This window comes from Pipra filicauda, unplaced genomic scaffold (genome assembly GCF_003945595.2).
Source record: "Pipra filicauda isolate LSUMZ 115617 unplaced genomic scaffold, ASM394559v2 scaffold5_size6683894_pilon, whole genome shotgun sequence".
Classification (NCBI taxonomy): Eukaryota; Metazoa; Chordata; class Aves; order Passeriformes; family Pipridae; genus Pipra; species Pipra filicauda.
In genome coordinates this window covers 572491-600041 of record NW_024104754.1, presented here as the reverse complement: position 1 = coordinate 600041, position 27551 = coordinate 572491, and the positions used below count along the sequence as shown (strand labels likewise).

At 37.6% G+C, this 27551-nt stretch overlaps 1 protein-coding gene across 3 annotated transcripts in view; it reads left to right on the top strand.

Annotated features, from left to right (window-relative positions):
• STK39 (serine/threonine kinase 39) overlaps positions 1-27551 on the top strand; it is a 79951-nt gene that overhangs the window by 6940 nt on the left and 45460 nt on the right. For 2 of the 3 annotated variants that reach the window (XM_027733703.2, XM_039387961.1), the window contains exons 2-10: positions 12862-12974; positions 17900-18008; positions 19318-19459; positions 21237-21292; positions 22945-23054; positions 23156-23257; positions 23450-23583; positions 26885-26933; positions 27040-27105. In XM_027733703.2, the coding sequence (XP_027589504.1) occupies positions 12862-12974; positions 17900-18008; positions 19318-19459; positions 21237-21292; positions 22945-23054; positions 23156-23257; positions 23450-23583; positions 26885-26933; positions 27040-27105 (881 nt within the window). Of the gene's footprint in view, positions 1-12861; positions 12975-13776; positions 13879-17899; positions 18009-19317; positions 19460-21236; positions 21293-22944; positions 23055-23155; positions 23258-23449; positions 23584-26884; positions 26934-27039; positions 27106-27551 lie in introns of those variants that run through there. The other variant, XM_027733704.2, reaches the window with a different exon arrangement.

Sequence of the window (27551 nt, the reverse complement as noted above, 5' to 3'; positions counted from 1 at the left end):
TTGTTTTTTTCCAGAATCTGTTTGTCAAATGGAGCTTCTCTTTGTTGACTGGAAACAAAACCACATCTGTTCTGATTGTCTTGAGAGTAAAAAACAGTGAGCTCTCCATGCAAAGGAGATGTGGGTGGCTTATATAGAGGCTGCTTGTCTAGGTCATATTTCATTTCTATGTGCCCCCTTTGGTCCTCTCTCTCTTCCCCCTTCTCCCCCTCCAAAATAATTCAGAACTGTAAGGCAGCAGTTGATAAAAGCTGTTTTTTCTTCCCATAATAATAGCAGTTCTTGGTTTTTAAAGAATGGGCTTTAAACATTAAGTTGGTTACTCTTGTTAGCTTCTTGGGTTTGCTGAAGTCACTGCGATACTGCTGAGCAGAGGCTTCACAGGAGCAATCTGCTTGCAGAACTTGGAAAATAAATGTCGCTAGGAAATTTTCTGGTGCCCAAAATTAAAAGTGAGTTTCTCCCGTCCCCCATGAGGAATCATACTTAACAGGTGTTGATACTGTTTACCCTGTGTAAATAGAGAATGAACTGTACTGAGTGAGTGGATTTTTACTTTTTTCTGCCTTTTGCAGCACAGCCTTGCTAGTAGGATGAAATCCTGATGGCTCTACTAAATTTCACTGTTTCTCGCTAAGTTTGAGTGTCTTTGGGTGTGCATAAGGGTTGCATGGTTGAAGCTTGTGGGTGAAAGAACGTTATCATCCAGCAGTGGCATAGTGAGGCATTGCTGGTATGCTATGACGTTGTCAAGAATTTTTTCTAAAACTTTTATTTTTTTCTTCTAGGAAGAAAAAAAGTCTATACATATATATCTATCAGTCTCTAGAACAGGATCTAGAACACGGTTCTAAATTCACTGTGGTTGTAGGATCAACTCTGTAAGTGAAACAAGCAGTGCATGCTGAATGTTTGTTTCTTGCCGCCTTTGATGGGGTTTGGCTGCTGGCCTCCCTTGCTGACCCTAGGGTTGTGTGGTGGCTATGCAGCCCTGTTGGCCACCTGCTTCCTCCTGCACAGTGCTTCTGGCTGGAGACCATGCTGTGGTATTTAACATGTGCCTAGGAGACTAGGAGCACTAGACTGAAAAGATGGGGAAAAAAAACAACCCTGCCCTGAAGCAGAAAATGTATTAATGAGAAAAAACAATGAGAGTATACAGGGAGAAACAATCGTGGTACCCAACAGTGGGGGAGGAACCTAATTTTTCCTGAAACTGCTGTCAAGTCAGAGTTACTTTGAGAGTTGGTTACCTTTCAAGATAGTTGGGGAACGGCAGTAAAGAAGGAAGTGTGGAAAAGTGTGCATGCTTCCTGGGTTTTAGGCAGGCTTCAGTTGACTGGGTGACTGTTCTGTAGAAAATTTACATGGCAGTGGTGAGATGCTGAAAATTCTGATGAAGGCAGTGAGTTTTAGAAGTCCCTCAGAACAATTCCCAGGTTTGTTGCCACGTTTTTCCAGGGCTGCTCTTTGTGACAGTCCTGCAGCTTCCTTGTGAGAGAAGCTCAGTGAAAAGTTTGAACAGTATTCTCCATTTGTTAGCTGAAGTGATAAGTTTGTGGCGTTGGTGGAGTTAATATTTTCAGTCCTTTGTCAAATACCTAATATTTGACTAGGTATGTGGCTTTAGTCAACAGCTTTGTGAAACTCCAGTATGATAAATTAGCTGTCTCCATTAATCCTTTGCCTTTACAAATAACAATTTCTGAATAATTTTATTAGCCTAATTATTCCTGTGGATGTCTAAATGCCTCTGAGGTATTGTGATTGTAAGTTAAATATAGATGAAACTTGAGAATGTCCTATAAGGCTGATGTAATGGTTATGTTACAAAACTTTTAAGTTGAGCTATGCTCGTGCACTCAGAGAAATTAGAACTAGCAGCAGACTGAAAATTTGAAGCTTTTTTGTGTTTCTAGTCATGCTTTCAGAAGAATTGTGTACTTAAAGGTCTTGAAAGTCAAGATCCATGTTGAATGTCTATGTGCCAAGTATACCTGCTTCAGGGTAGTGGTATAAAAATAGTTAATTTAACAGACCAGAAAAATATTGTATGTTTGTTTGGTTTTGTATGATTTGTGTGATTGTGGTTTCTGTCTTGTAGGAGTAATATGAACAAGATCATAAACTTGAGTTGTTGTTTTAGACTTCTGAGAAGCAACATACTCAGATTCAGAAGCATGGCCATTCAATTATAAAGTTGCTTTTTTTTCTTCTCACTTCTCTACTTTGAAGACATATTATTACAGGGACTGAATTTAAACTTATAATTTATTCCTGTTAGTGTCTTGTGCTTCCAGACTCTGAGCCACTTCAGGCTAATAATAGGAACTTCATTAGAATTAGATTAGAATCACCTAGTGAAAATTTAATGATATGATAGTATTTAAATTGCTCCAACTCTTCCATCGCTTCATATGAAGCAGTATGAGAAATAGGTATTTTTTTTACTTGTAGTGTGTGGCTGCAGTGAACTTAAATTCTAGCAGGCACATTCTGTTGGGGTGAACTAGCTGAAGATGATTTGTAGCTCAACACTGCAGTATTAATTAGAGATCTCTATGACAGTCCAGTAGCAATAATGCCTTTGTTTTGGTAGATTGCCATTCTTCATTCTCAGAAGAGAATGATGCACTATGTGGTGACATCCGGAAGACTTGGAAAATACTGCGTTCGTGGTACTAGAATTGTTCCAAGTGTTTACTTTCAAACTAAACGACAAACAATAAAATATGCCAACTAAATCAACACCAGCATTTGTTTATAGTGCTACTTCAGAAATGAACAGTAATTCTCTCTTAACAGCTTTTTTTCTAGGCAGGAAGTCTGGTTCAGCATAGCAAAGCAAATCTTCAGTTTATCCTGTTTGTATAACGAGGAATTCCATGGAGTTTGGATGATACCCTAGTAAGGTAACTTTTGGCCCCACAGTGAATACCAGATATCAAGTTCTTGTGTTGTTATGCAGAGACATTTTCACTGTGAGTTTTGCCTTCCAGATGTTAAGATTTGTATAAGTATTGAATAATGATTTCTGTATTGATGATGAAACAATAGGGGGAATGAAACAATCAGAATCCATGTTTCTCTTCGTGTGAGGATGAATGCATAATAACATGGCATATAAAATCCATAAATTCTTAAACCAAGTAGTATCCTTTACTTTTTTTCCACATCTTTTGTTTTGAAAGTGCAGAATGAATATGAATTTGTTGGATTCATTAACGTGGAGTGCAGTACATCCACATTTCTCCCTGTCACAGGACAGCCCCAACGTGATGTGTACGCTGGGAGCTGCCCCCTGCCCGCGCTGTGCCGGCTGTGTGGCGCGGCTGTGCTGCCGACTGCGCTGCGAGAGCAAGTGGCAGTGTGGGTGAAAGAGCCTGCTGCAAGGGCTTTGCCTGCTACTTTCTGTGTTTCTTTTTACCTAACAAATTTGCGGTGTGAGTGAATTTGGATTCTTTTTCATTTTGAAGGAAGCTAGAGCATATCTGATTACAAAACTAATGTTAACTGGAGATGGCCTCGTGTGCCTCAGAGCTATTCTCCCCCTCCTCTGTCTTTTGAGCTAGTTTAACAGATAATAATACCTTTTCTATATGTGACATTATTACTTGTGGCTCAGCTCTTTGTTTTGGTCTTTTCAAGAATCCTTTCAGAAAACCTTTAAAGATGATCCACATTCCTACCAGCACATTCTTTTAGATAATCTAACCTAATGACAAACTAACACAGTAATCTTCCTGTTTTTCCCCCTAGGTGCTGGGCTCAAATGGATTTATTTATTTAGCTAGTTATTTTTCATTAGCCCTAAAGAAAAGTATTCCTTTAAATCTGTTTAAGTTATGGACTGTTATATGTAATGTTACTCGTTGTTTATTGGCACACGTGTTTTCTAGTCCATAAGTAAATTGTAGCGGAATTCATATAGAAACCAAGTGTAGTTTATTTTGCCCTTACACATAACGCCTTGTTTCACTTTTTTTGTCTTAATAATGGCAGCTGATATGGAAGTATCGTACTTGAGAGGAGAAATCATTCCAGGTTTAGAACTTGACTTTTCAGTGCTCAGTTCAGTTTCATGCTCTTTAGTTCATTAAGCTCTTAAAATGCTGTGCTTGATATTACGTCGTAATCACAACTTCGGAAACATGATAGTGAAGCGAGTATAAGTGGACAAGGTATATAAAGTGGCTATAAGACACTTCAAGCAGACCTGAAAGCCATGGGACTTGTGAGGAAAGTGTGAGTTCTGCAAACTGGAACGGAGGTACTTTGTTTGCATTTCACATTTGATGTCCATATTGTATGTTTTAAGTAGCATGTTTTATGAGAGGTTCAACATGTTTTGGGGTCAGAACTGAATGTTTTTAGCTAAATTACTTGTTTGCCTTAGATTCAACTGTATTTAGTAAGTTGTGTCTGTGGTTTGGTTGTTCCCCCCATACCCTTTTTTTTCAGCATATGTAAGCAGAATAATTTTGCGGTGCATGAGAAATTAATTATGCACCAGAGAATAACATCTCTTTGCTCCCAAGTATCTGCTAATCAAGCTTACCATTAAGGTGACAGACAGGTTCTTTTAGGGATCCTTGGCAGAATGATGAGGGCACTAAAATATAGTTATAATTGAAGCTTTATTTTCTTAACAAGATAGTATGAATACTATAGCACAGACATATGATTAGAATGGCACAGAGTTTCTACAATCAGAATCAGTTTAGTACAATTTATAAGTAGCATAATACAGAATTTATAATGTGATAACTTAAGATTTCTAATTGCCTAGACCCTAACATGACTTCTCATCGACTAAATAATACAGAATTTTTAATACAACTTAACTTACTATTTCTAGTCACCTGGACTCTCTGCAGATAGGGTCAAAATTCAGTACATTGTTTGCTGCATGAATACAACAATCATAATATAGACTTGAGGATCATACATGTGTAAGAGTCAGTCCTCAGAGGAAGCAGATGATGATGGAAGCATATCTGGCCACCAGGGGTCATGGGTCTCGCTGTCCCTACTCAGGACTTGTAAATTGCCCTGATGCTCAGGAATCTTGAGGCTGGTAGGGAGAGGAAGAAGAAATCTGGTTTGTCTGCTTGGTTCACAGGACCTTCAGGGCCTGAGAGTAAGGAAAAAGGAATGACTATGGGACCTGTTCAGTCACAGAAAATAGCTGCTTGCCTTATAAAGTCGTGTTAGTTATGTTAACCACATTACAAGGGATCAGGAGCAGGGGCTGCTGGTCACACCAGTCTTATCCTGACATTTCCACAAAGCAAATTCCAGTTCTAATAACTCCAAATTCTGAAATAGTGGCAATTGTGGATTCTGTATATGAACATTTTTCACTTACAAATAACAGTTCTTATAAAGATATTTGAAATGTGGAGCAGAGCAAAAGGAATTTAGTCTTGGGTAGGGTTTATAATAGGGAGCTTGCCTAGACAGTCTAATCTGAGTTGCTGTAGTTCCCTTTCAACTTTATTTAGATGACTCATCTATTTTAAAGGACAAGTCAGGGAGAAGATAACACCTGTTGAAAGTGGACTGCTTTGCTTTAGGTTTTCCTTACTAGCTGTGGTGCTGACATTTCTGTGGTGTAGAATGCTTATGAATGGGAAGATGCTCTCAGATCTGGGAATGTACCAGGCTCCCTGTGAGCTCCGTGACCAGCATGTAAGAACACTCAAGATCATGAAGTACTCAGTTAAAAGTTAATTTTTGTGACGACACACGCAGATGAGCATTAAACTGCCTGGATTTTTGGCATCAATCACTTCACTTGCTTTTGCGACTTGTCTACATCTTTCTTTCAGTGTAAAGTATGAAGATGTGATTGGAGTGTGTGCAGATTCATACTCAAAGACAGGCAAAAGGAGAGGTGTTGTGGTTGCTGTCTGTTTCTGATGCACTTCTAAAAGTTGATCCTCAACTTTGATAGCACATTATCTTACCCAAAGTACTTGAATTCCTTCGTAGGTACTTTCTTAAAAAAACAGCAGGAATGTGTTTTTGTTATGTGATGTATCTTATTTTTCTGGGTGATAGGGATAAAACTTTTCCAGCGTTGAAACGTGGGGCTAAGTGTGTCTCCTGTGGTGGTGTCGTTTTAAACACTAATGGTGATAGCACAGGGGGATAAAACCATGTTCTGCACTAAATACAGTACAGTGGATAGAAAAACTCATAAGGAAGCTGGGATACTATATGTCTTACTGCTGTAGAGTCAAAGGCAAGACAGTGCTGTATGTGATGTGACTATGGGGTAGCAGGATGTAATTCTCCAGCAGTGAGGCTTTGCTTCTACTGAACTTCAACGGAAAGCATCATGATCCACCTCTAATTTATTGTTTCTCCCATACACTTAACAACCACAGTGACTTTATTTTTGATGATTTTACTTGTATTAATAGAGTACATAAAGCCTCTATGACAAAGGAAAAAAATAATCTCAGACTGGGATTTAATGTCAGCACTTGTCAGTCTCTGTTGGAAGAGCTCTGCAGAGCACAGAGGGAGGGGAGAGTTCTGAAGTGGAAGGAGATAGTGGGCATAGTCTCTATTTTTTTATCCTCCCATTCTCACTGTGTGCTTATTGCTAGGTTTATTTGAATGCCCCAAACATAGTTAATGGTTATCCTTGGACTTTTCAGTCTGATCTTAGTGATGGCCTTGTATCAAGCTGACGAGTGCTGAGATATGTATGGCTCTAGGCAGAAGTCTCTTTAACAAGAAAGTGTCTGAAAGCAAAAAGCCATCACTTAGGCTGATATTTCATTTCAAAGCTGAACACAGTCACTGTTAAATAAACCTATGTCAGTTCTAAATATATCTGGTTTCACTTTCTAGCCACAGATTTCTTAAATACCTTTGTCAGTCAGAGTAGAACACTTTTAAAATCCTTTTAATGATGACTGGTGGTGATAACTAATTATTTGTCAGATAAGATAGACATTTCAGAAGAGTTCCTGCAATATAGTGTGTCTGGGCTCACCAATGGAGGGAAGTAAGACTTACATTTTCCAGATCATTGGTCTAGGTTCTCCACTTTTTTTGTACAGCTTCATTTTATCTTATTTCCTGAATAATTCGTGATCGATAGTTATTTGCTTTACTTTGATGCTAGAACCCTCTGTGCTCAAGAAAGTAGATTTGCATTCTCCTGTGCTTTTGGCAGGAGAATTTTATTCTGTTCTGCAGATTTGACAGGGGGCGGTAACATAGTACTGCATAGCAAACCTCAAAATATTTTCTATAATTTGTCTATGCAAAACATCTGTTATAACCAGTCCTTGTACTATTTTGGTGAGGAAATAAAGAGAATAGTTCAGAAAGTGAGATCATTCCCTCCTGTTCCTGTTTTTCGTGTATGTAAAGGTTTATTGCTGATTGTGAATCCCCCTACCTTTTTTCTTCCTGTGTGGAGAATATGTCGTCTGGTCAGTGCTGAAGCTTGCTGTATCTTAGCCTTAGTACAGGTTGGCTTAATGCTTGCAGAGATATTTTCTTGGAGATTTTCTATAACACATAATCATTTTGATGTGGACATTGAGACTATTTCTCTAAGACCTCATTGGCATCACAGAAATATTTTCAGACCTTTAGTGTATTTGGAGAGATTTTTCTGGATTGTTTATACAACATGCTTTTAAGGAGTAGTATGGGATAAGCTAGACCTGAGACTCTGTGTAAGCTACTCTCCCAGAAAAAAGTAAATACAACAGTTGAGTAACCCAGTGATTCTGTAGCCATAATGATGTTTTTAAATGTCCAACTGCAAAGCAAATTCATTTTGTATAGCTCAATGAAGAATCAAAAGCGATTACTTTTTGAATGTTGAAAATGCAGAAGTACCAATTCTGTGTGTGGGCATAAATTTCATAGAACACTTACTGTATTTTAAGTGAATTATGTCATAAGCCTAGTGGCTAGGATGAGCAAAATAGTATCCAGGTGAGTTATAAGGGGAGAGATTTAATCCCAGCATGAATTAAGAACACAACGTGGGCAGAAATTGTTAGTAAATTGTATTTACATAATTTTTATGGGGTTCTTAAGAACACAAGTATTTATGTCATGACAATGCGAAGGGAAATCATGACTCATTTTCTGTGAAGAAGTTAAGTTTTAGAAAGATTTAGAGTTTAGTATGTGGTGTAAATGAGCTTTAATCAGCTGATTTATAACTAATTTTTAATCAGTGGAAGTAATATGAAAGAAAGTGAGTAATATTGAAAGTCATCTAGAGTGTTGTGGAGTAAAAGCTAGAAACCAAAAGAAATTAAAGGTTCTTTGTTCTCTGTTTCTTAACTGAAAGTATTACTTTACCAGCAACAGAATTTATTCTTTCAAAATTGAAGTGACTAGTTTGGCCCAGTGCTGCTCTGGAATATTTTGAAGTGTTGATCAATTCATAACACATTTATGCTGGAAATATGCTACACAATATTGCATGCAATATACAGTATATATGACATAGCTGTCCAAGCTTGTGTATAAGCACAGAAGCTTTGTATGTTACATAAAAAAACCTCCACACGTTTTCATGAGTGGAAACCTAACCTAGGTTTGTGCACTCACAGTTTGTGTGCACAAATACATTCTGTTCTACACACAGGGAATCCTGCAGTTACAACTGTGTGTGAGTTACATTTAACAATGATCTAGGGGACTCTTCTTTAGAAATGGGCTGTCTTGAGAGATTAAATGGAAATACTTTCGTGGCTGCTTCATCCATTTTCATAGATTTGATTCTGTTTAGTACTGGCTTTTTACGGATAGCTACAATTTAGTCTTGAATTTGAGGATGACAAAATTTGTGTCCACTAATCAGCTACATTTAATAGGAGGTTTCTGTATGTTGGGGGAGCAGAAGATGTGTATGAAAATGCAAATGGTATAGGTTGGTGTGTAAAACTTTGTAGATTCTGACATAAGGTGTTTAGTATTCTCCAGTTGCTACTGCTGTCTAACCCTTCAGATACCTAGGCAACAAGAACACTTACTGTTATCAACAAATTTCATCCTCCTCTTCAGAAATTAGAACCACTGTGATGTTGGGGAAGGTCTGTTTGGGTAGGAACCTGGAATGCAGAAATTTTTAAAAGACATTTGTGCTGGAATACTGCAGAGACTAACACCGAGCTACTAAAAAAAAAAAAAAAGCCTTGATAAATCATTATGGTCTGATGAGCTTACTGACTTTTGTTTTTAAGGAGAAGAAGAAAATTGAAAAGAAATGTTAGTGCCATAATGAGTGGAAAGTGTCAGACATTTATAAATAATGGAATAAATGAAGTGTCACATCCTTATATGAGGGATGTGTGCATGTGCAATATGCAAGTGATATGGTCCAGCCTTCTCACCTCACTGTCTATCTTTTTGAGGCTTGACTAGTGGAGAGTAGTTAAAACTAAAATGTTAATGTCAGTTGTTGATCACAGTTGTTCAAATATCCTCTCTTTGCCAGCTGGAAACAAGTTCTGCAAGGGTTAAATTTGCGTTAAAAAAAAAAAAAAGAGAAAAAATTTCATTATGTCAGATTTAGAACAACCTGTAGGAACTTTTTCAGATAATTTGTGGAGTTTTTATGAGTTTTATGTGAAGTATGTGCTAAGTGGAATGCAGAAAACTGCTTTTTGGTTATATCCTTTCAGAAGAGAAGTGTGGCCATATGCGGAAGGTCTTTTTAAGGTTTCTGTTGTGTGAATCCAAATAGTTATAGCAATTCTAATACTCTGTTGCATTGAGGGCAGGATGGTAAGGAGTGCATGAAGGGGCAGGTTGTCTGTAAGGGCATGCTTGCACTAGAGGGAAGGATGACAGCAAATACATGAGGACGAGATGAAATGCTCTGACCAGTTGTCTGTTGTGTAACAGGAGTAGCAGGCATCTTGATGTGGACTGGAATTGCATTATTTCCCTGCTAACTTTTGAAACTGGCAAAGAGAACTTGTCTGTAGCAGAATGACTTTTCCAGTAGTGGAAAAAACCTGTTGTTCGTACAAACCTGCTTGAGTCTGACCACTGGTAATCCTTTTGTTTTGTTCTCCTCCAGGAGACAACTGGATGCAAAGGCTTCTTGGTTTATCCAGCCTGAGCTTTCTTTATACATATATATATAGTTTCATACCAGTTTCCTAAAGGGAGACTGAATGTTAGAACCTGTGTGCTTTGGTTGTGGCGTAGTTAGTATTCTCTGCTGTGAGGGTTTTGGGAGACTTCTGAGGCTCAACATACTGAAGTCCTACCTTCTGACAAGGAACGGTTGACTGTAATCTATTCTATGCAATCATTTTCTGTGATCCTAATTTGTTATGCTAAATAGTTGTCTGTGACAATTCAGTTTCACTGTATGATAATGTATGACTTCTGTAGTCTGTTAGCTCTCAACTGAAATGCTTATGTGGGTAGTCTGGTTTCTAATTGCTACTGTGGAACACTTCACCCTTCTACTTGTTTGGTAGACATCTCTTTATTGGCACAAAAGGAGTCTTCTGACCAGATGTGGAAGCTGCACGTTTTCCTTATCTCTATCCCTGGTTGTTCACCTTGTAAGGCAGAGGAGAGGAGAACATCTTTTAAGAGGAAGGAGGCATACTGCTACTTAGTGCCTGGCTCCTACTTCAGTACTTCAAACTGCATTTTCGAGTGAGTTTTTTATGTATGTAAGTCCCACTGAGAATGCAAACCAGACAAATCGTCTTTACTGTCAAAATGCTGTATTGTGTAGAGTATTCAGAAAGCAGGAGAAAGAAGAAACCAGGTATATTGGCCTTATTCTAAATCTAGAAAGTTTTTTGCTTTGCCAGTTCATCACATTCATGAGGTGAAGAACATCCCATTGCAAGTCATCTCTGTCTGAGGAGAAAACATGGAAAAATGTACTATTTTTGTAACTTAATTTTTCCAAAATGTTTTGAAGTGTTACTTACTGTCATTTAACTTGAGGAAGCAGTCAAGATTTCATCCTGGCATTGGGTGAATAATTTTTGAGTGTGCTTTTTCTGTTTGTCTTTTATGTGGCCTTATAAATCTATTTTGAAAATGATCTTGGATGTTTCCTGCATTTAGACAAAACTTCTGGCATAGATGAAAAAGATGCATAAGGAAAATCTCAGTCTTTGTTCCTGTATATGTAATAGCTAAAAATTTGGTTTCTTTACCCTGCTTCAACCTATAGTTGTGTAATCAAAGTAACAATGTCTACTGAGGAATTCATTAAAGTGATGTTGATGAGTGTTACCCAAGCTGAATTGTGCTGACTTGGTGGTTCCTTCCTTGGGGCACCTTATTTAATTTTTAAAATCTCTTAATTCTTTTGTTACTTACACTATTGGAATTTTTAAAGGCTTTGTTCTATAAGCAGACAGAACAGGACATGTCAATATTTGTCTGTGACCACATCCTGCAAAAACATGACTAGTTAGTCCTGTTGAAACTTTTTTTTTTTGAAGATGAGCTCAGAATTTTGTCATGAAATTCATAAACAGTTAAAAAGCTTTGTGATTTGAGTGAAAACATCATGTGAACCAACAATACATGAAAATAGCTAAGCAAATAGCAATTAAAACATGGACAATAACTTTCAGTCATGAGGTGTTGTTGGTGCTGTTTTCAGATGTGCAGAGGGAAAAGCTCTCAATTGTTCTTAAGTCGGCTGGTAACTGAATCCACGTTTGTAGAGCTTGACAACAAAAGGCTTTTTGTTCACAGTTTGTATTCATCTAGGACTTGCCGAATAAATAGAACGTAGTGTATAAGCAGGCCAATATAACACGTTTCTCAAATGACTTACCAGAAATCCATAATTTATAATAAAATATTTACAATAGCAGGTAGAAGCTACTTGTTGGAGTATTTTAGATTTCTGCATGGATGAGCATGATGCAATTACTGTGAGGAAGCTGCTGTATTTGATGGGGCAGCAAGATGTGCAATGCGAGCAAAACTCTTCCTCAGTATTACTTGCAATAATTTCATTACTTTAGTTAGGCAATACTGACTGGGGCAACGCTGGTGGGTGCTTAATAAAAGAAGCAACGAGACCTTTTACTTTTGTTATTCACAAATAAAGCACACTAAAGAAAATTATTCTATTCCTTTCTCCCAGATTTGTTCAATTCCCCCAGGCTTTGTTATCAGCATAGTTGTGTGGCCGTATGTGATTTGCATGCCAAGTAAGTGTGACTGACTTTCTCTGATGGGCCATTCAGTAACCTTCATCTTCTCACTGGTGATGTGATACTTGTGCTTCCCATGCTCTTTGTGAGAATCAGCATGCTTTTCGTAGGATGTTACTCTAATCACGATGAATGAGCAGGAACACTGGTGGAACTGTGGAAGATTTGGCATATACAATTTTTCTGATATTTTTCTGTTCATTGCATAGCGGGAAAAAAACCTGGTTAAACAGGGACTGACTTGAAAGAACACATAGAAATAACATTTGATAAAGCACACTCCCCACCCCAGTGTGTAAGGCTTTTAAATTGTATCGCCTGTGCAGGTCATGTTCTTAGAACAGCTGTGTCTAAAGACAAAAGTGTAGTGGTTCCCAAACTATGAAATGCGTTGAGGTGGTGGTTGTGTCTTGAAAAATGAACACATCATTTAAGTTGTTGACTTCAGAATTTTTTGTGGAGTATGGAACAGAAGCTTTGAGGTTTTTCTTCTCCATCTGAGAAGAAAAGTGTCTTGCCTGGTGGAAAGGTATGCATGTGGGGAAAGCACTGCAAAAGGATAAACAGCAGATTTGAAGTTCTTTGTCGGTTGATGTTTCTATGTTGGTCACTGCTTTAGACTCCTGTTGTATTAAGACTATGTTCCTTCTGTGCTCTTTTTCAGGTAGCGGTGCTACAGCAGTTGTCCAGGCAGCGCTGTGCAAACCCAGGCAAGAACGTGTAGCAATAAAGAGGATCAACTTAGAAAAATGCCAAACCAGTATGGATGAATTACTTGTAAGTAAATCGGGCAGCAATATATTACACGGAGACTTACCTTCTGTTTTGGTTTTGGTTTTTCCTTGGTCCAAGAGTGAGGGTAGAATTTTATGCAGGATGTAAAGGAAGGATTTGAAAATAATCTGGAAGACTTTTTACCCTTCCCTAAAAATATAATTTACTAATGTGTATTTTCTAGTGTCACAAAAACAAGGTCTGTAAACTTGAATCCCAGCTTGGGATAACTGTGGGAAGACCCTAACCCCTTGTTTTCTAGAGACTCAGTTTTTAAGAGATTACTGTCTGGTTGTCTGTCTTTTCTTAATACTGAGGAAAGATACATTTTCCTTCTGTTAAACACTGATTAAAAAAATGAAGGTAAAATTTAGTAGGTCTCTTTAAAATGTCTAAACCACCAAAACATGTTGGATTATTTTGTGATGATAACTTTTAAGGAGATAAGGAGGAGTGGCTACATTTTCATCTACATATTAGCACACATTTATCCGATAGGCCATAAGAAGCTGTTTGAGGAATGCTGTTTGTTTGGGCCACTGATCAGAGAAGAAAAGGACCTGTAAGAGGCCCTTTGTAAAGGAACTGCAAGAGTTTTTCCTCTGCACTGGTTATGGCAATCCAGACAAAGTCACAACGAACTGTTAAAATCCAAAACCTATTGCTTTCTAATGCTCCTAGTTAGGTACTTATAAGACTAATGCATATTTATATATAGGCAGCATAACAAGATTTTAAGGACACAAAACCATTCTAAAAGTGAGAACACTCTCTTCTGTTCCACAGGTTATACTACTGCCTAGAGACTGTGGGCTTTTTCTAATGCAGAAATTCCTGCCTCTGAAGGAAATGATCTCCTCAGCAGGGAATTGCCAGTGCAAAAGATATCTTGAATTTGATACAGAGGGTATGGTCCATCCAGTTTCTTCAGATAAAATGGCTTTTTTACAGTGGAGGACCCAAAATGCTCTTCCTCTGGTGATTGATGGCATTCACCTTCAGTTTATGTGACAGCTTGTATGCGACATTGTTGTGTTTTTTAAGAGGATTGTAGTAGTGGAAGTTGCTTCTGGGGTAGTGAGAATTCTGTCAACTAAAAACTCAAAAGATAAATTCTGAACTGTGTTTAAAAAGAGAACAGCCCAAGGTGAGACGCTGTGCATGATGTATTAACATCTACAGTCCACAAAGAACATTTCTATAAAAAGATAAATACTAATAATTGTAACATAAAGTGATTTAAATTGGATCTTTTTAGTTAGAATTTGAACTAATAATGGGAATTAAGAATTAAAAAGTTACAACAAATAAAATCAGACAAAACTGCCAAAAATCTGCAAGAGAGATTCATGTGGTCTAACTGCAGTTAGTTACCAGCTTGTTCAAAGTTACCTAACCAAGTGCTTGAGTGTCTTTACTGTTGACGTGTCTCCACTGTCTGTCAAATGAGGCAGTAGGTCTAGAATTTTTGGTCCCATATTGCTTTCTTTTGGTACAAAGACAATTGTCCATACCATCTTTTTTATTTTTTAACATAAGTCAATTTCTGCTTTTCTGTGCTCAGGTTTTTTATTTCTTTTATTTGTTGATCTGTTTTGATCTGAACATAAATTCTGTTTTTCCCAGTTCCTGGTTAGCAGAGTTTAAAAAGTGCGTACACACATGTGCATGCATACACATACATAATTAGCTTTTCTCTGTGAGGGTCAGTATACTTGCTCTGACTCAGTTCTAATAGAGAGATTTAAAAAATAAAAAAATTATATTTAAAAAATAGATACGTTTTTCTGGAAAGGGGCATCATTGACCTTCAAAACTCTTGTTACAACTGTACTAATATTTTTATTTCAGTTGATAGTATTTAGAATGTTGTTGCGTTTTTGGCAGATTTTGAGTCTAAAAATTTTGAGTCTAATCAGTTTTTGATCACTTATTTTCCTGATGAAACAGTTTTTATTGGCACAGGGATGTTCTAAAACTGTCTGCACTCTGAACACGCTGTTTTGTAAAATGCTGGTGCTGAGTGCTTGCGGATGGTGTGCATGGGCACCCTTCAGGAATTCTCAGCGGCGTGGCCTTCAGAGAAGTGGAAATGCAGCAACCCTGGTGCCCACGTAAGCAGACTTAGGAGTTGGGCCAGTGTCAATTAAAATAGAAAGGCAGTGTGAGAGGGAGTTTAAATAATACTAAGGTTACACAAACTGCCAAACTCCTGAAATTTGATACTCTGTTTCCTGCAATATCCTGTGTTCTCACTATTGTAAGCTAAGTGTAACTTAACCCCATGAGCCAAGGAAAAGGTTCCTGTCCTTAGTACTGTCCTGACTGGGTATCTTCCCCATCCTCTTGCCTCCATTTTTTTTTTTAAAACAATCAAAAACTCAAAACTACAAGACAAACAGTATTCTGCAGAATGGTTGTTTGATTGAGCAGTGTTTCTAGGCTGTTGGTGTTTCTGTTCTGGATAGCCCTTGGAGGCAGCCTCTTTGGAGGAGCCCCTGGCCTGTTAGGGGCCATGCCTGGGTGCTGGTGGAGGAGCCCCTGGGGAAGCACCTGCGGAGCGCTGGCACCTGCCCAGTCACTGGGAGCGGGACCGGCCCATGGGCACTGCAGCCGAGCACTGAAAGGAGCTGTCCTGCAGTTGCTTATTAACTGTGTCACCCACCTGCCCTGAGGCCGACAGACATTTTTGTGCAGCTGCTCAGTGAAACTGGATCAGGAATAACCTGGCCAAAATAGGTTAGCTTTTAACCTGGGCATATTGCCTGGTGCAGAGCACAAACGCTCGTGCTAGTGCAAGGCAGGGAGAAGCAGAGGGATGAGGGAGAGACTGTTACGGATTTGGTGCCGTTGAATGTTTAAGGTGACGTGAATGTGAAGGAGGTTCCGGATTGTTTTCCTGGATGTTCTGTTGCAAGTTGTTTCCCTGGCAGCATATTTTAAGTGAATACTTTTCTCTCTTATCTGTGCATATCAAGGGCCTCAAGCAAATAACTGAAGTTTATGAAAGCTTACCATTCTGTGTGTGATAGGGGCTTTCTAGTACTGCAGGTCTGAAATTAATTCTCTCCTGACTAAAATTTCACCCCTTATCTCTCATGGAATGTTTTCTGTTTGTTTATTTTTGTTTTGCAAGGAGTCTTTGAAAAAAGTCACCAAAGCTGAGACACAAGGTGCCTTTGGCCATGGCTACTGTGGTAGCTCAGTTTTTGCCCACAAGTTGATGCAGGTAGATAAAATATTCAAAGCACTTTTCAGTTAAAATAGTGAAGCTTATCTCAGTCAATTAGTTACATTTCTGCATTATTAATATGTGAGAAAAAAATAGATAAGGTGCATTTTTGCTCAGTAGTGGCAGGTGGACTTTTTGAACTATTGTTGTATTACCAGCATAGGAAAATAATAAAACAGTGTAAGAAATGAAATAGTAATCAGGAGTAGGAGAGTTACAGTTCATGGAATGGGTAGCTGAATTAAGAACCTGAGGCAGTGATTTGATGTGTGTTTAAGACGGAAATGTGCCCCACATGTCTGTCTTCTGTTTTCCACCTACTACCTTCCAGGGGAATGAGGGGAGCTGTCTTGCAAATTACTCTTGTTATTCGTCTCATTGACTCATTATCCAAGCATTCTTTCTTCTGTGGTCCAGGACTCAGAAGTTGCCTAAGGAGGAGGGCTTTGGACAACAGGACAAGCTGAAATGTGTCTCAAACTACAGCCTGACTTTAATAGTCACCAGCAAGCATAATGAGATTAAATCACAGTCTTTAATACATATAATTAACTTTTTATTAGAAAGCAGCTGTGATTTCAGGTGCATTGCAAATAACAAAAAACCTCTTTCAAACATTTGCTGAATTGAAGTTGGAAGTTGAAAATGGCATTTGTGGCAGCTTTAATCAACCTAAGTGGGACCTGCACAGTGCCTGCCTTGCACAAGTGCTGGTGAGTCAAAGTGTAACACAGGTCCACCTCAAAGCAGTTGCTTTTCATGGAGGAAGGAGAGGTGGAAGAGTTTGTTTTTGAGCTGGATTGGCTCCCTGACAGGCTCATCTCCAGGACCATGTTCTGTAGCACCAGGGATGAATCAGAGCTGTGTGGCCAAAGGTGGAGTGGGAGAAGTAAGGTTGTGGGAGCTTAAGTTGGTGTGAGGCCAAACTCTCCAGTACATGTTCCTATGTAAAGGATTGGCAGAACAATGAGAGCTGCCAAAAAGGTGGTACAGAACAAATATGTGAAAGTGTGAATAGAAAAAGGACTCTACTTGAATTAACAGATACAAGGCTGTCATTCTTAATGTGTACAGCTGTGGCATGTCATAGATGGTGTTACTTGGTAGTGCCACATTGTGCATCTGTCGGTAACTGTAGGCTCCTCTAGTCGGTTGTTTCCTCTGACTTTTGGTCTGTAACATTGCTTTTTCTCCATTTCTGTTTGATTGCGTGGCTCTGCTGTCCACCTGTCCATCTCACAGTAGCTGAGCCACTGGTGCTGTGTCCTTTGTCTGACAGCTTCCTTTCTCCTTTACCACCTGCTCCCATTCTACTCTTCGTATCCCTTTTGAACAGGAAAGGCAGTAGATTTTGATCTTGCCCTGCATTTTGTTGTCCAGCCTGTACCCACACCTTCAGCTCTTGGAGACTACTTATTCTTCATTGCTTACTGTGAATTTGGAACTTTAAAGTAATTTCTTTGCTGTTCTCAGAAGAAAAGTGATGTAGCTGTGCCTGTATCTCCTGGCCAAAGCAATAATGTTTTTTTTCTTGCATGCAGATCTATAGGTAAATTGAAATGTTTTAATGTCGTGATGCATATTCTGTATATACTTTAGTTCTGTTATAGTATTTCACTTTGGAAATTAAACTGTCTCTCTGTGCAATCAAAACTGATAGCTGGCTCTGTTATGTTGGGCTTTTTATTTCTTACAGAAAGAAATTCAAGCAATGAGTCAATGCAATCACCCCAATGTGGTGACCTATTACACATCTTTTGTGGTGAAGGATGAACTTTGGCTGGTTATGAAGCTGTTGAGTGGGGGTAAGTTACTGATTTTACTTGTTCAGCTGGAAGGAAATAGTATGATTTTTTTCCTAATGTACCTTCTTTGAGTTAATTCACCTAAACAAAGTAATGAGAGGGGGTAGATACTATATAGGATGAACCTTGAGATGTAGGCGTGTTATAGCATGAATGTGCAAGCTGAAAATGTTTGTGTATGTGTATTTATAGTACAGGCTAAGAATTACTGAGATACAGTAGTTACATCAGCAGAATTTAATTTTTGTTCTGAATCAACATATCAAAAATCTCTATTAAGGCTGTGTAGGGAAAACTGGTGAGAATTAAGTCAGTTCTGTAAGCGTGACCTTTTTTTGAGTTTCTCTAGAATCCACTCTATTTTTGTAAAAATGCGTATGTTTCTGAATTCATAAAGAGTGTTACTCATTCCTTATTCAAGGAAAATTCATCCTAGGACAACTATTACACATGTTGCATCCTTCTTCTTGCTTAAACTAACAAAACACTTACTGCAGTTTTTTATCATGATGGTTAATGGGATAAAATACTTATTTGATTCTGGGAGAGGAGAAAGAGGATGAATGTGCTTCTAGCTTAGAAAAGAGAGACTCCAAATTAAGATGTGATGGTCCTGGTTGTTACATGATGTCCTTCCAGATTAGTCTTGATGGAGCAGACTACTGCACCATGATGCTAGAAAACAAGGATGGGAAATGCTCATAACCCTTGTTATGTCACATTGATTGAATTGGTCAGTTCAATCAAAAGCATGCATAGAACATGAGATAAACCAGTGATTCATGACAGGAATTTAGTATGAGCTGTTGAATAATGCTTGGTTAAAACCAAAATGTTTCTATTAAATGCCTTGAAATTTATAATAACTGAAGTTCAATGTCAGACTGTATCACTGGGAATGTTGTCATCATGTGTTTGCAGAGAATATCTTCTTCCAGTCTTGCAGCTGTGTGTCTACATTTTGAACACAAGAACCATAATCTAAGGTGGATAATAAACCGTTGCAGTATGTGTCTGTTTAAATGTGGAGTACTCCTGAATTTTAAATAAGTGGTCACTTAGCAAGATGTTAGTGTATTTTTCTAATAGATCATTAAGTATTTTTGACAAAAAGCAGTGCTCTCTGTCTCATTTGAACAAGTTAGCAGTGTGCTTTATTCTAACAGCTAGTTACATGAAGTATTTATACGTACATTCAAAGATTTAAATTGTGGTAACATAGAAAGACTGAAGAAATACAACTTTCTTAAGAATTTGATATGATAATGCTTTGTATTTGCTTTTTTTCCTTCCTGGTTCTGCAATACAGGTTCAATGCTTGATATAATAAAGTATATTGTCAACAGAGGAGAGCACAAAAGTGGTGTGCTTGAAGAACCCATAATAGCAACAATTCTTAAAGAAGTTTTGGAGGGCCTAGACTATTTACACAGGAATGGACAAATACACAGGTAGGAGCATATACATAGTGAAAAGCATTTTCCACATTGACTGTGTAGTTTGTTGCCACTTGTCAGCTGCAGTGGCCTGGCTAAGCAAACTGTGTTGCCTCTGTCACATACTCTAAATGCGATAAGTAAATATCAGATGATAATGCTGGAGCAGATGCTGCAATCTTGATTGCAGTTTGTCACTCATAAGTACTTGCCTGGTCTTTATGCTGTGTGTCTCTCTTCTAGTTGGGATAGGCCTGTGCTGCGATAAGAATGCCAGAGCTGGGGTCTGTACTCCCGTGCCTGTTGGTGCTCCAATATCTAATCTGATTCTAGTTTATGTGATATGTTTTGTGACTTAGTTATTGTGTTGCACAGTAAAACCTGTAATCTTGGGTGCTTAGGCACTCCTGTACAAATGTGAAATTATTTTTTTCCTGGTAATCAGTAAATATCTATTACAACTCTACTGATCTTTTTTTATGACCACATGTGAAGCTGAGTGTGGTACTATGAAACTACATCTTAGTGTGAATGCATCTAGTGATTGCTCTCTTCTTTATATTCCCTTTACATGCCTTGCACCATGTGAATTGTGCAGATCCCCTGGGGTGGTCTATACGTGTCTGCTGAAAGAACCCAGAGGTTGCTCTCACTGTTTGGTTGTTGAAAGTGCTGTACTCTGACCTTGCTAATTAATTTTACTGTAGTGAATTTGTCTTTTAAGGAAGGTACCTGCACTGGATTCTCTCTTTCAAGCATTAACCTATTATAATTACACAAAAACCAGATTCACTGCAAACAGGACTCTGAGAATGGAGGTAGTGCAGATGTAGCACAGTAATTGTTCTTTGTGTACTTCTTATGTCTCCTCTTATAAGTGAACTGCTTCTGATGTAAATCAAGAGCTATATCCTCCTTTTGCAGAGGGAAAATTGAGATAAATGGAGAAATAAAGAACAATTATCTTGACTTCTGGTCTGGAATGCCGAAGATCTGCCTCAAACCTTAATTCATAGTCTTCTGTTAAGCTGATATTGTTGTGAAATGCACATTCATGAGCTTTAAGGATAACAGGACTCTTTGAGGTCAGACTTGGGAATTCCCCTCATCTCTTCCTAAAGTACATTAAAAAATATAAAAAGAGAGATATCTCTTTGTTACATGTGGCATTTCTCCATTTTTATAAAATCATCTGTAAACTGTGCCATACCGCAGAAGTCCTGTTAAAGATAATACAGTGTCCTTCTTTTTCTGATGTACATTGTAGGTGAAAGCTGTGGTATAATTCAGTGAATACTGTGTCAGGTGGAATTTGCTAGTTGGAGATGTTTCCAAAATTATTCAGAGATTTTGTTTTGTTGTTTCAATACATTCTTGTTTATATATATAGGGAAACAGATTATGTTACCTTTCAGTAGTGATGCATTAAGAATGGAATGCATGGATTAAGAATGGAGAGCTCTGAAAGCTCTCAGTTGGTGAGAATATATTTATCAAAGGTGGTAAAGTAGACTTTGGACCTAAATATTTATCTTCTTAAAATCTATCCCTGAATTTGTTCATTTTATGCCAAAGCTGAATCCAGGTCTTTCTATAGATGAGAATTTGTGAGAGTTTGAGTTCTGCGCTGTGTTCTATTGTTGTTCAGTTACATTTTATACTTCAGTTTCTTTTTTCTGCGTTTTAAATTTGAAAGTGGTATCTTGTAAAACTATTCAGTATGCAGTATTTATTTGTTTACATAAACGTGCACATATGTACTTTCATGCTAACCTCTGTTTGTACATTCTAGAGATTTGAAGGCTGGCAACATTCTTCTGGGTGAGGATGGCTCTGTACAAATAGCAGGTAATGGCGGTTGTAGCGTAATGGATAAATAAAAGAAAAAGGTAATTGCAGCTGGATCAAGGGCAATAGATACAAGTTTTTCTGTTGGCTTTTAACTGTCTCTTTTGGAGTGCTGTAGCCACAAGTTACCCAGTTACGGATTTCAGGATTCTTGGTTAATGATATGTGATTCAGAAATTATTCAGTGTTTCTCTGTGTCCTATCAAATGTATAAGGAAACTTTTTAATGTCCTTTTTTGTTTCCTTTTGATTTGCCCGTATGCCCTAAACAGCTTGAAAATGGTAACAAGTCATATTTCTATTAATTTCATTTATTTCTGCAAATAATTATAATAGTTCTTGAGGATCCAAAAATCTGTATGTACTGCCCTTCATAAGGACCTTGGCTATAAGTTAACTAGTCACTGAGATGCATGAGATATATCCCACTGAGAATTACTTTTGGCATATCTGCCATTTGTCTGGCAGTGGTCTCAGTTGAATACAGTTTAGCATCTTAAATATCCCCTGAGTGTGTTGATGTGCTTCTTGAGTGGTAGTCTGTAAGAATCAAATGATTTGGTCTCATAAAAGCTTCAGTACCGAGAAAGGCTCGTGTCCCATCTCTCAAGTTAATATGAGATTATCTGGAAAGCAGAGTGAGGAGGTGGTGATACCTGCCCACTCTCTCAGCATACTGCCAGGCCTTTCACAGTTTATAGCTGGTGACCGAGTGTTGAAAGCTGTTTGTTTAGCAGTCCTTGGTAATAAAAATGGCTGTAGACAGAAGTTGTATTTTTTGTATAAATGATGCTTTCAAAGCACCATGTAAACATATATTTTGAGGGTTTTAATATGCCAGTGTAAAATAATAACAAAACTACATTTTCTGTAGTTACTGGGGTTTTTTTTCAACCTCAAAATCAGGTAACAATAAGAAAGCAATAGGAAAATTAAAAATTGAAGTAAGTCTACAGTAAACTACTGTATTTCAGTATAACTGGATTGGAAGTAGTACAGTTGAAAATATTCTTCATATAGCTCCATTGAAAATTGACAGTATTTCTCCATACATTGGTAACATGCTTCTTCTTCCGCTTATAGCCCAGTCCCTCCCATTCTGCTGTCACTGGCATAGTAAACAGTTAACAAAACACTGAGCCTTTTTTTTGGCATTTGGAAAAAGCTATTCGTGTCCTAGTCTACTGTTAAATATATATTATTGATGACTTTACTGTTGAACTTTGGTTTGTCAAATCTCCAGAAATATTTAAATTGCATATAAAATTCCCACTTGTTCAAATCACATTCAAATTTAGTAGCTGTCAGAAGTAGCTTCTTGTCTTTGAACAACAGCAGATGCAAACTTTGGCTCAAAGTGCATATTTGAAAACCCTAAGTGACAGATGTTCTGGAATCCTTTGTAACCTTATTCAGGAAGACACATACTAGGAGCTTGAACTTGAGGGTGTTGTAATGCAGATCTCCCAAATAAAACTATATCTTCTATTCCATAGCATTTCATCAACAGTGTGTCGTGGAACAAAGGTCAGCTCTACAGTGGAGAGTTTCTATAAGTATACTGTTATGAACTGACTTAATTTCTAAAATGTAAAACTTTTGCTTTGTTATTGGTAGTTTAACAGATTTTGACTTTTTTTCCTCCTTCCCAGATTTTGGTGTTAGTGCATTTTTAGCAACTGGAGGTGATGTTACTCGTAATAAAGTAAGGAAAACATTTGTTGGTACTCCCTGTTGGATGGCCCCTGAAGTAATGGAGCAGGTATTTCTAATGTTAAACAAAAAATTGAAAACATTTTCAGTGTTTTATTTTTGGAACTTGAGACATTATCACCTTGGTTTTCCTTTCTGATTCTGTTTCAGGTGCGAGGTTACGACTTCAAGGCCGATATGTGGAGTTTTGGGATAACAGCCATTGAGTTGGCAACTGGAGCAGCACCTTATCACAAGTACCCTCCTATGAAAGTAACAATCACTTTGTATTACTTAATGCTGTTGGCTGTATTACTAATGCTGCTAGATAGCTAGTACTACTTCATTTTCAATAGCAACTCAAGATATATAAATAGATGTACTCTGTGGAGTATTTATTTTCTTGCAATTTCTATGTTTGGAATTGGTTTTGCTTACAACACCTCTTTTTTGGATTTATTTTAGGTGTTAATGCTGACGCTTCAAAATGACCCTCCCACTTTAGAGACAGGTGTAGAGGACAAGGAGATGACGAAGAAGTATGGCAAATCTTTTAGAAAACTAATCTCATTATGCCTTCAAAAAGATCCTTCCAAAAGGTAGGTGACTATTGCCATGTACAGAAGAATTTTTTTTTAAATATATAGTCTACTTTAAGTTACAGTGACATAATTTTTTAAGTGTATGATTTGAATTTTGTAAATAGCAGCCTTCAGTCATCTTCATCTGGGGAGAAGAAATTGCCTCCTAACGATCCCTTACGTTTTCTTCTTCTAGGTTGTTAACCTGATGTATTTATAGGTAAACATACTATTGAATTAAACTCTGATCAAATGCAAGTCCTTGCTCTACATCTTAATTTCTCGTCTGAGACAAGATATAAATCTTGATACAGTCTAACAAGACTGTTCAGATTGATCAACAGAACTGTAGGTAACCAAACATATCAGTCTCTTGGCCTCAAAAAGAAATTATAAATAATTCTATGTTGATTTTTCTCATTTTGTGACATAAACTTAGTGTTGCCTTATTTTCCAGAGAAAATTACTTTTTAAGATATATTTATTTTTTACTGTGAAGTTAGTGGCTCCAAGCTTGTTGAGTTTTCTTCATGTGTGTGTGGGCAATTGCACGTCATAGCATCTTTGCAATTTGTTCTTTGTTCTTGCTGTGTTTTGTGGATGAGACAGCCAAGATGATGAAAGTATTAAACATCTATTCCAAAGCCATTGCTGAGGTCCCTGAATGATTAATTTATCCATCCTTTATTCATTTTTATGCAGACCATTTTTGTAGGCTTCTTTTGCTGAAGACTTGTAGGAAGCCCATTCTAATTAACGTTATTTCTTAAGGCATTTAATATATCACTGTTTTGTAGAGTTTCAGAGCTAGTATTTTTGGAGAAAGATTGTTCTGAGAGAGCAATCCGGATTGTGTGTGTGTCTCTTATGATGTGTACTTCTCTTCACTGATGTTGTGCTAATCTAAGTCCAGGATGTTGTTGTAGGGCATCGAGTCAAAAAGGTGACAGCAGGCATACTAGAGAAAAAGTATAATTAGGAAAAAAATCTTTATTCTTGAAATACTTGACATTTTTTATTTCACTCAAGGATCATTTGTGTACTGTTTTCAGATTCCCAAACCCCTTACACTTGTTGATGTTAGTAGCAAGTCCTGATGTTTTAAGCTTAGTGCTAGAGTTTGGCTGCTTACAGATAAGCATGAAATGTGCTCTGGGTAATCAAGCTTCTTTTAGCTTCCATTGTTCAGCAATTTTTAGGGCAAGATTAAATGGGTATGAAATCATGAGAAATAAATAAAATGGGTTTTCCTTGTCTCCTTGAGTACATAATGCTGAGGTACCTGCCCTGTAGCTATGACATTAGTGTTGAAACACTAGTGTTTAAGGTAATTATGCTAATTTATGAAAACACATGCAATATCTTCATACTCAGGATTGCCTTGAATTAACAATAAGACCAGCAGATAGATGCTCAGAACTGTGTGCCAGTTACTCTATACTGCTATAGAGTGAGTATTCTTATACTGGGGGTCATCTCTAATTTTTTAAGTTTCTCACGAGCCAGGATCTAATTTTGCATGGAGATATCTCCAACAACCATGTCAGTTGTGAGAGAAGTTCTTGCTCTTTATGGCAAATTCTAGGACTGGTGTTGCACTGTTGTTGTCTCAGACTGTGGTGTTTTTCTTTTGGGGATCTGTGTGTGGGTGTTTCTCTCTCTCCCCAGTGCCAAGGATGCTGCTCACAGTCCTCAGCTGCAATTCACTGCCGCAGGCTGGGTGGAAAAACAGGGCCAGAAAGCATGTCCAGACTGGTTCAGAAGTGTCTGGCATAATTAATGGTAGAGGAATGGAGAACAGTAGTTTGGATGAAACTTTACTAAAATCTAGCTTTTAACTGTGCTTAGCCCTCTTATGAGATGTGATGGTACTGGCTCACTGTAATTGGAGAAAGAACTTTAAAACTTTGACACAGAAGCTGATTTTTCTTTTTAATTGTTTCCCTTCCTTTTTTGCTCATCCAAGATATATATGTGAATTACTGCCAAGTCTGGTGGTCTCCACAGGACCATTAACGAGAACTCCTTTACTGTAGAGTTTGGTGTTTTGGAGAAGAAAAAACCCTCCATACTCTATGAAACCTATTGTCTGTGTCTAAATTGAATGCTTTTTGTTAATGTCAAGGGTTGATTCATTATTTCTAGCAGGAGTGAATTGATATGTACATACAGATTATTTACTACTCCTTTTTTTGTAACTTATTTTTCAGATATGTCCTCAAAGCAATAGACTAGTTCAGATTTTAGTTTTTTTTGGTTTTGGGACTGGAATTTTCCAAATTGAAGCTTTCCGCTATCTTAACTAGTTTGTGCGATATTCCATCTCTTGCTTGAATTAAATGGAAAATGGGAGCAGATGTTACTACTGTTCACTTGGAAGTGATGAATCTTGAAGATTGTGACTTCCCTAAATTTAGCTCTGTCAAAATTAACTCTTGGATGGTTGTATGGGCTTCTCATGAAAGGATGAAAAGAACATGGAGGATTTCATTTCATCCCAGGAGATGCTTTGTTTTCTCTCCAGAGTCTGCTTCAGTACTCGAGTCTGGCTTTGGCTAGATAAGTAGCTTTTTTGATCCCTGAAGCTAGGGGAGACAAAATCTGCTGTTGGAATTACTTTGGTAGCTCTGAGATTGTGATTATCTGTTGAAAGTGTCAAAAATATAAACTTAATGATGATGAGAAGAACCAAACTTGAACAGAACTGCAAGTAAAAATGAAATGTCTCAGTTTTGACATTACGACTGTTGCTTTGATTTGTATTTGTCCATTTGACTGGAAGATGCTCCTGATGACTCTCTTTGGTTTATGCATCATGTTAATTGTGTCAGTATAGTTTCTTTTGAATACCTGCTGAAATCAGTCAAGTTAAAGAATGGCAGTAGCAGGTATTGATGCCACTTTTTGGAAAATGTAATTATGCTTTTATTGCTGTGGAGCAAAGTTTTAGTTGCATTTGTAGAGTCACTCGGGGAAGAAAACAATACCTGACTTTTTTTGTGTGTTTTGTTTTTTGTTTCTTTTAAAGGTAAAATGCACTTGCACTTGTGTTGAACAAAAAAGGGGGGGAAATTGGCAGCTTGAGAGACTGATTTTTTTTTCTCTTTTTTTTTGGTATTTTTACCGTAGAGAGGCTTAATTTTTTTCATGTGTGGTAAGTGAGTTTGTGTGAATTAATTCAGTAGCTATTATCATTCATTCCCCATTCATACAGTACTAATTCAAAAGTATTAGAGACGTACCATTTAACTAACGTCTTGTACTGTATTCACTGAGAGGGGTCTTTGTTTTCTGTTCTAATTTATTATTGATCTTTCAGGCCCACAGCAGCAGAACTTTTAAAATGCAAATTTTTCCAGAAAGCCAAGGTAAAACGTTTAACCCTACGAGTAAATTTTGCTCTGCCTTAAAATCTATGTGAAATTTCTGCTTTCCTCATATTGATTTTTAACTTAACAAATGTTGGTTTTGCAGAATAGAGAATACCTGATTGAAAAGCTTCTCACTAGAACACCTAATATAGCACAAAGAGCAAAAAAGGTGAGTATATTCACATCTTTTTCTTGATCGGTGTGGAAGAGAAAGCAGAGACTCTTTAATTGCCTTACCTTTTTAGTTGACTGACTGAGCCATTCATTTAATGCAGTCCTTCAAATATGGTGACTGTTGAATGACTGTTTTCTACAACCTTGCCTTTTCTTGGAAGCCCTGAGGCATTTTGACTTCCTTTCTGGCCTTGTCAAAATGATACATGATGTTTTTCTTACATAATATGATTTTTTAGCACTTTTGGAAAGCTACAGGTGAAGTAGTTGCAGAAAAAAAGGTGATCTGTAAGCATAAAGGTTCATAAACTGCAGAATTCTTGTCTTCACGGGTACTTAGAGAAAAGGTGAAGACACTATAAATGGTATTTATTGAGGACTGCCTGGTTCTTTTGATTATTTCAGTTGTTATTCTCAAATGTACATAAGTCAGGTCCAAGC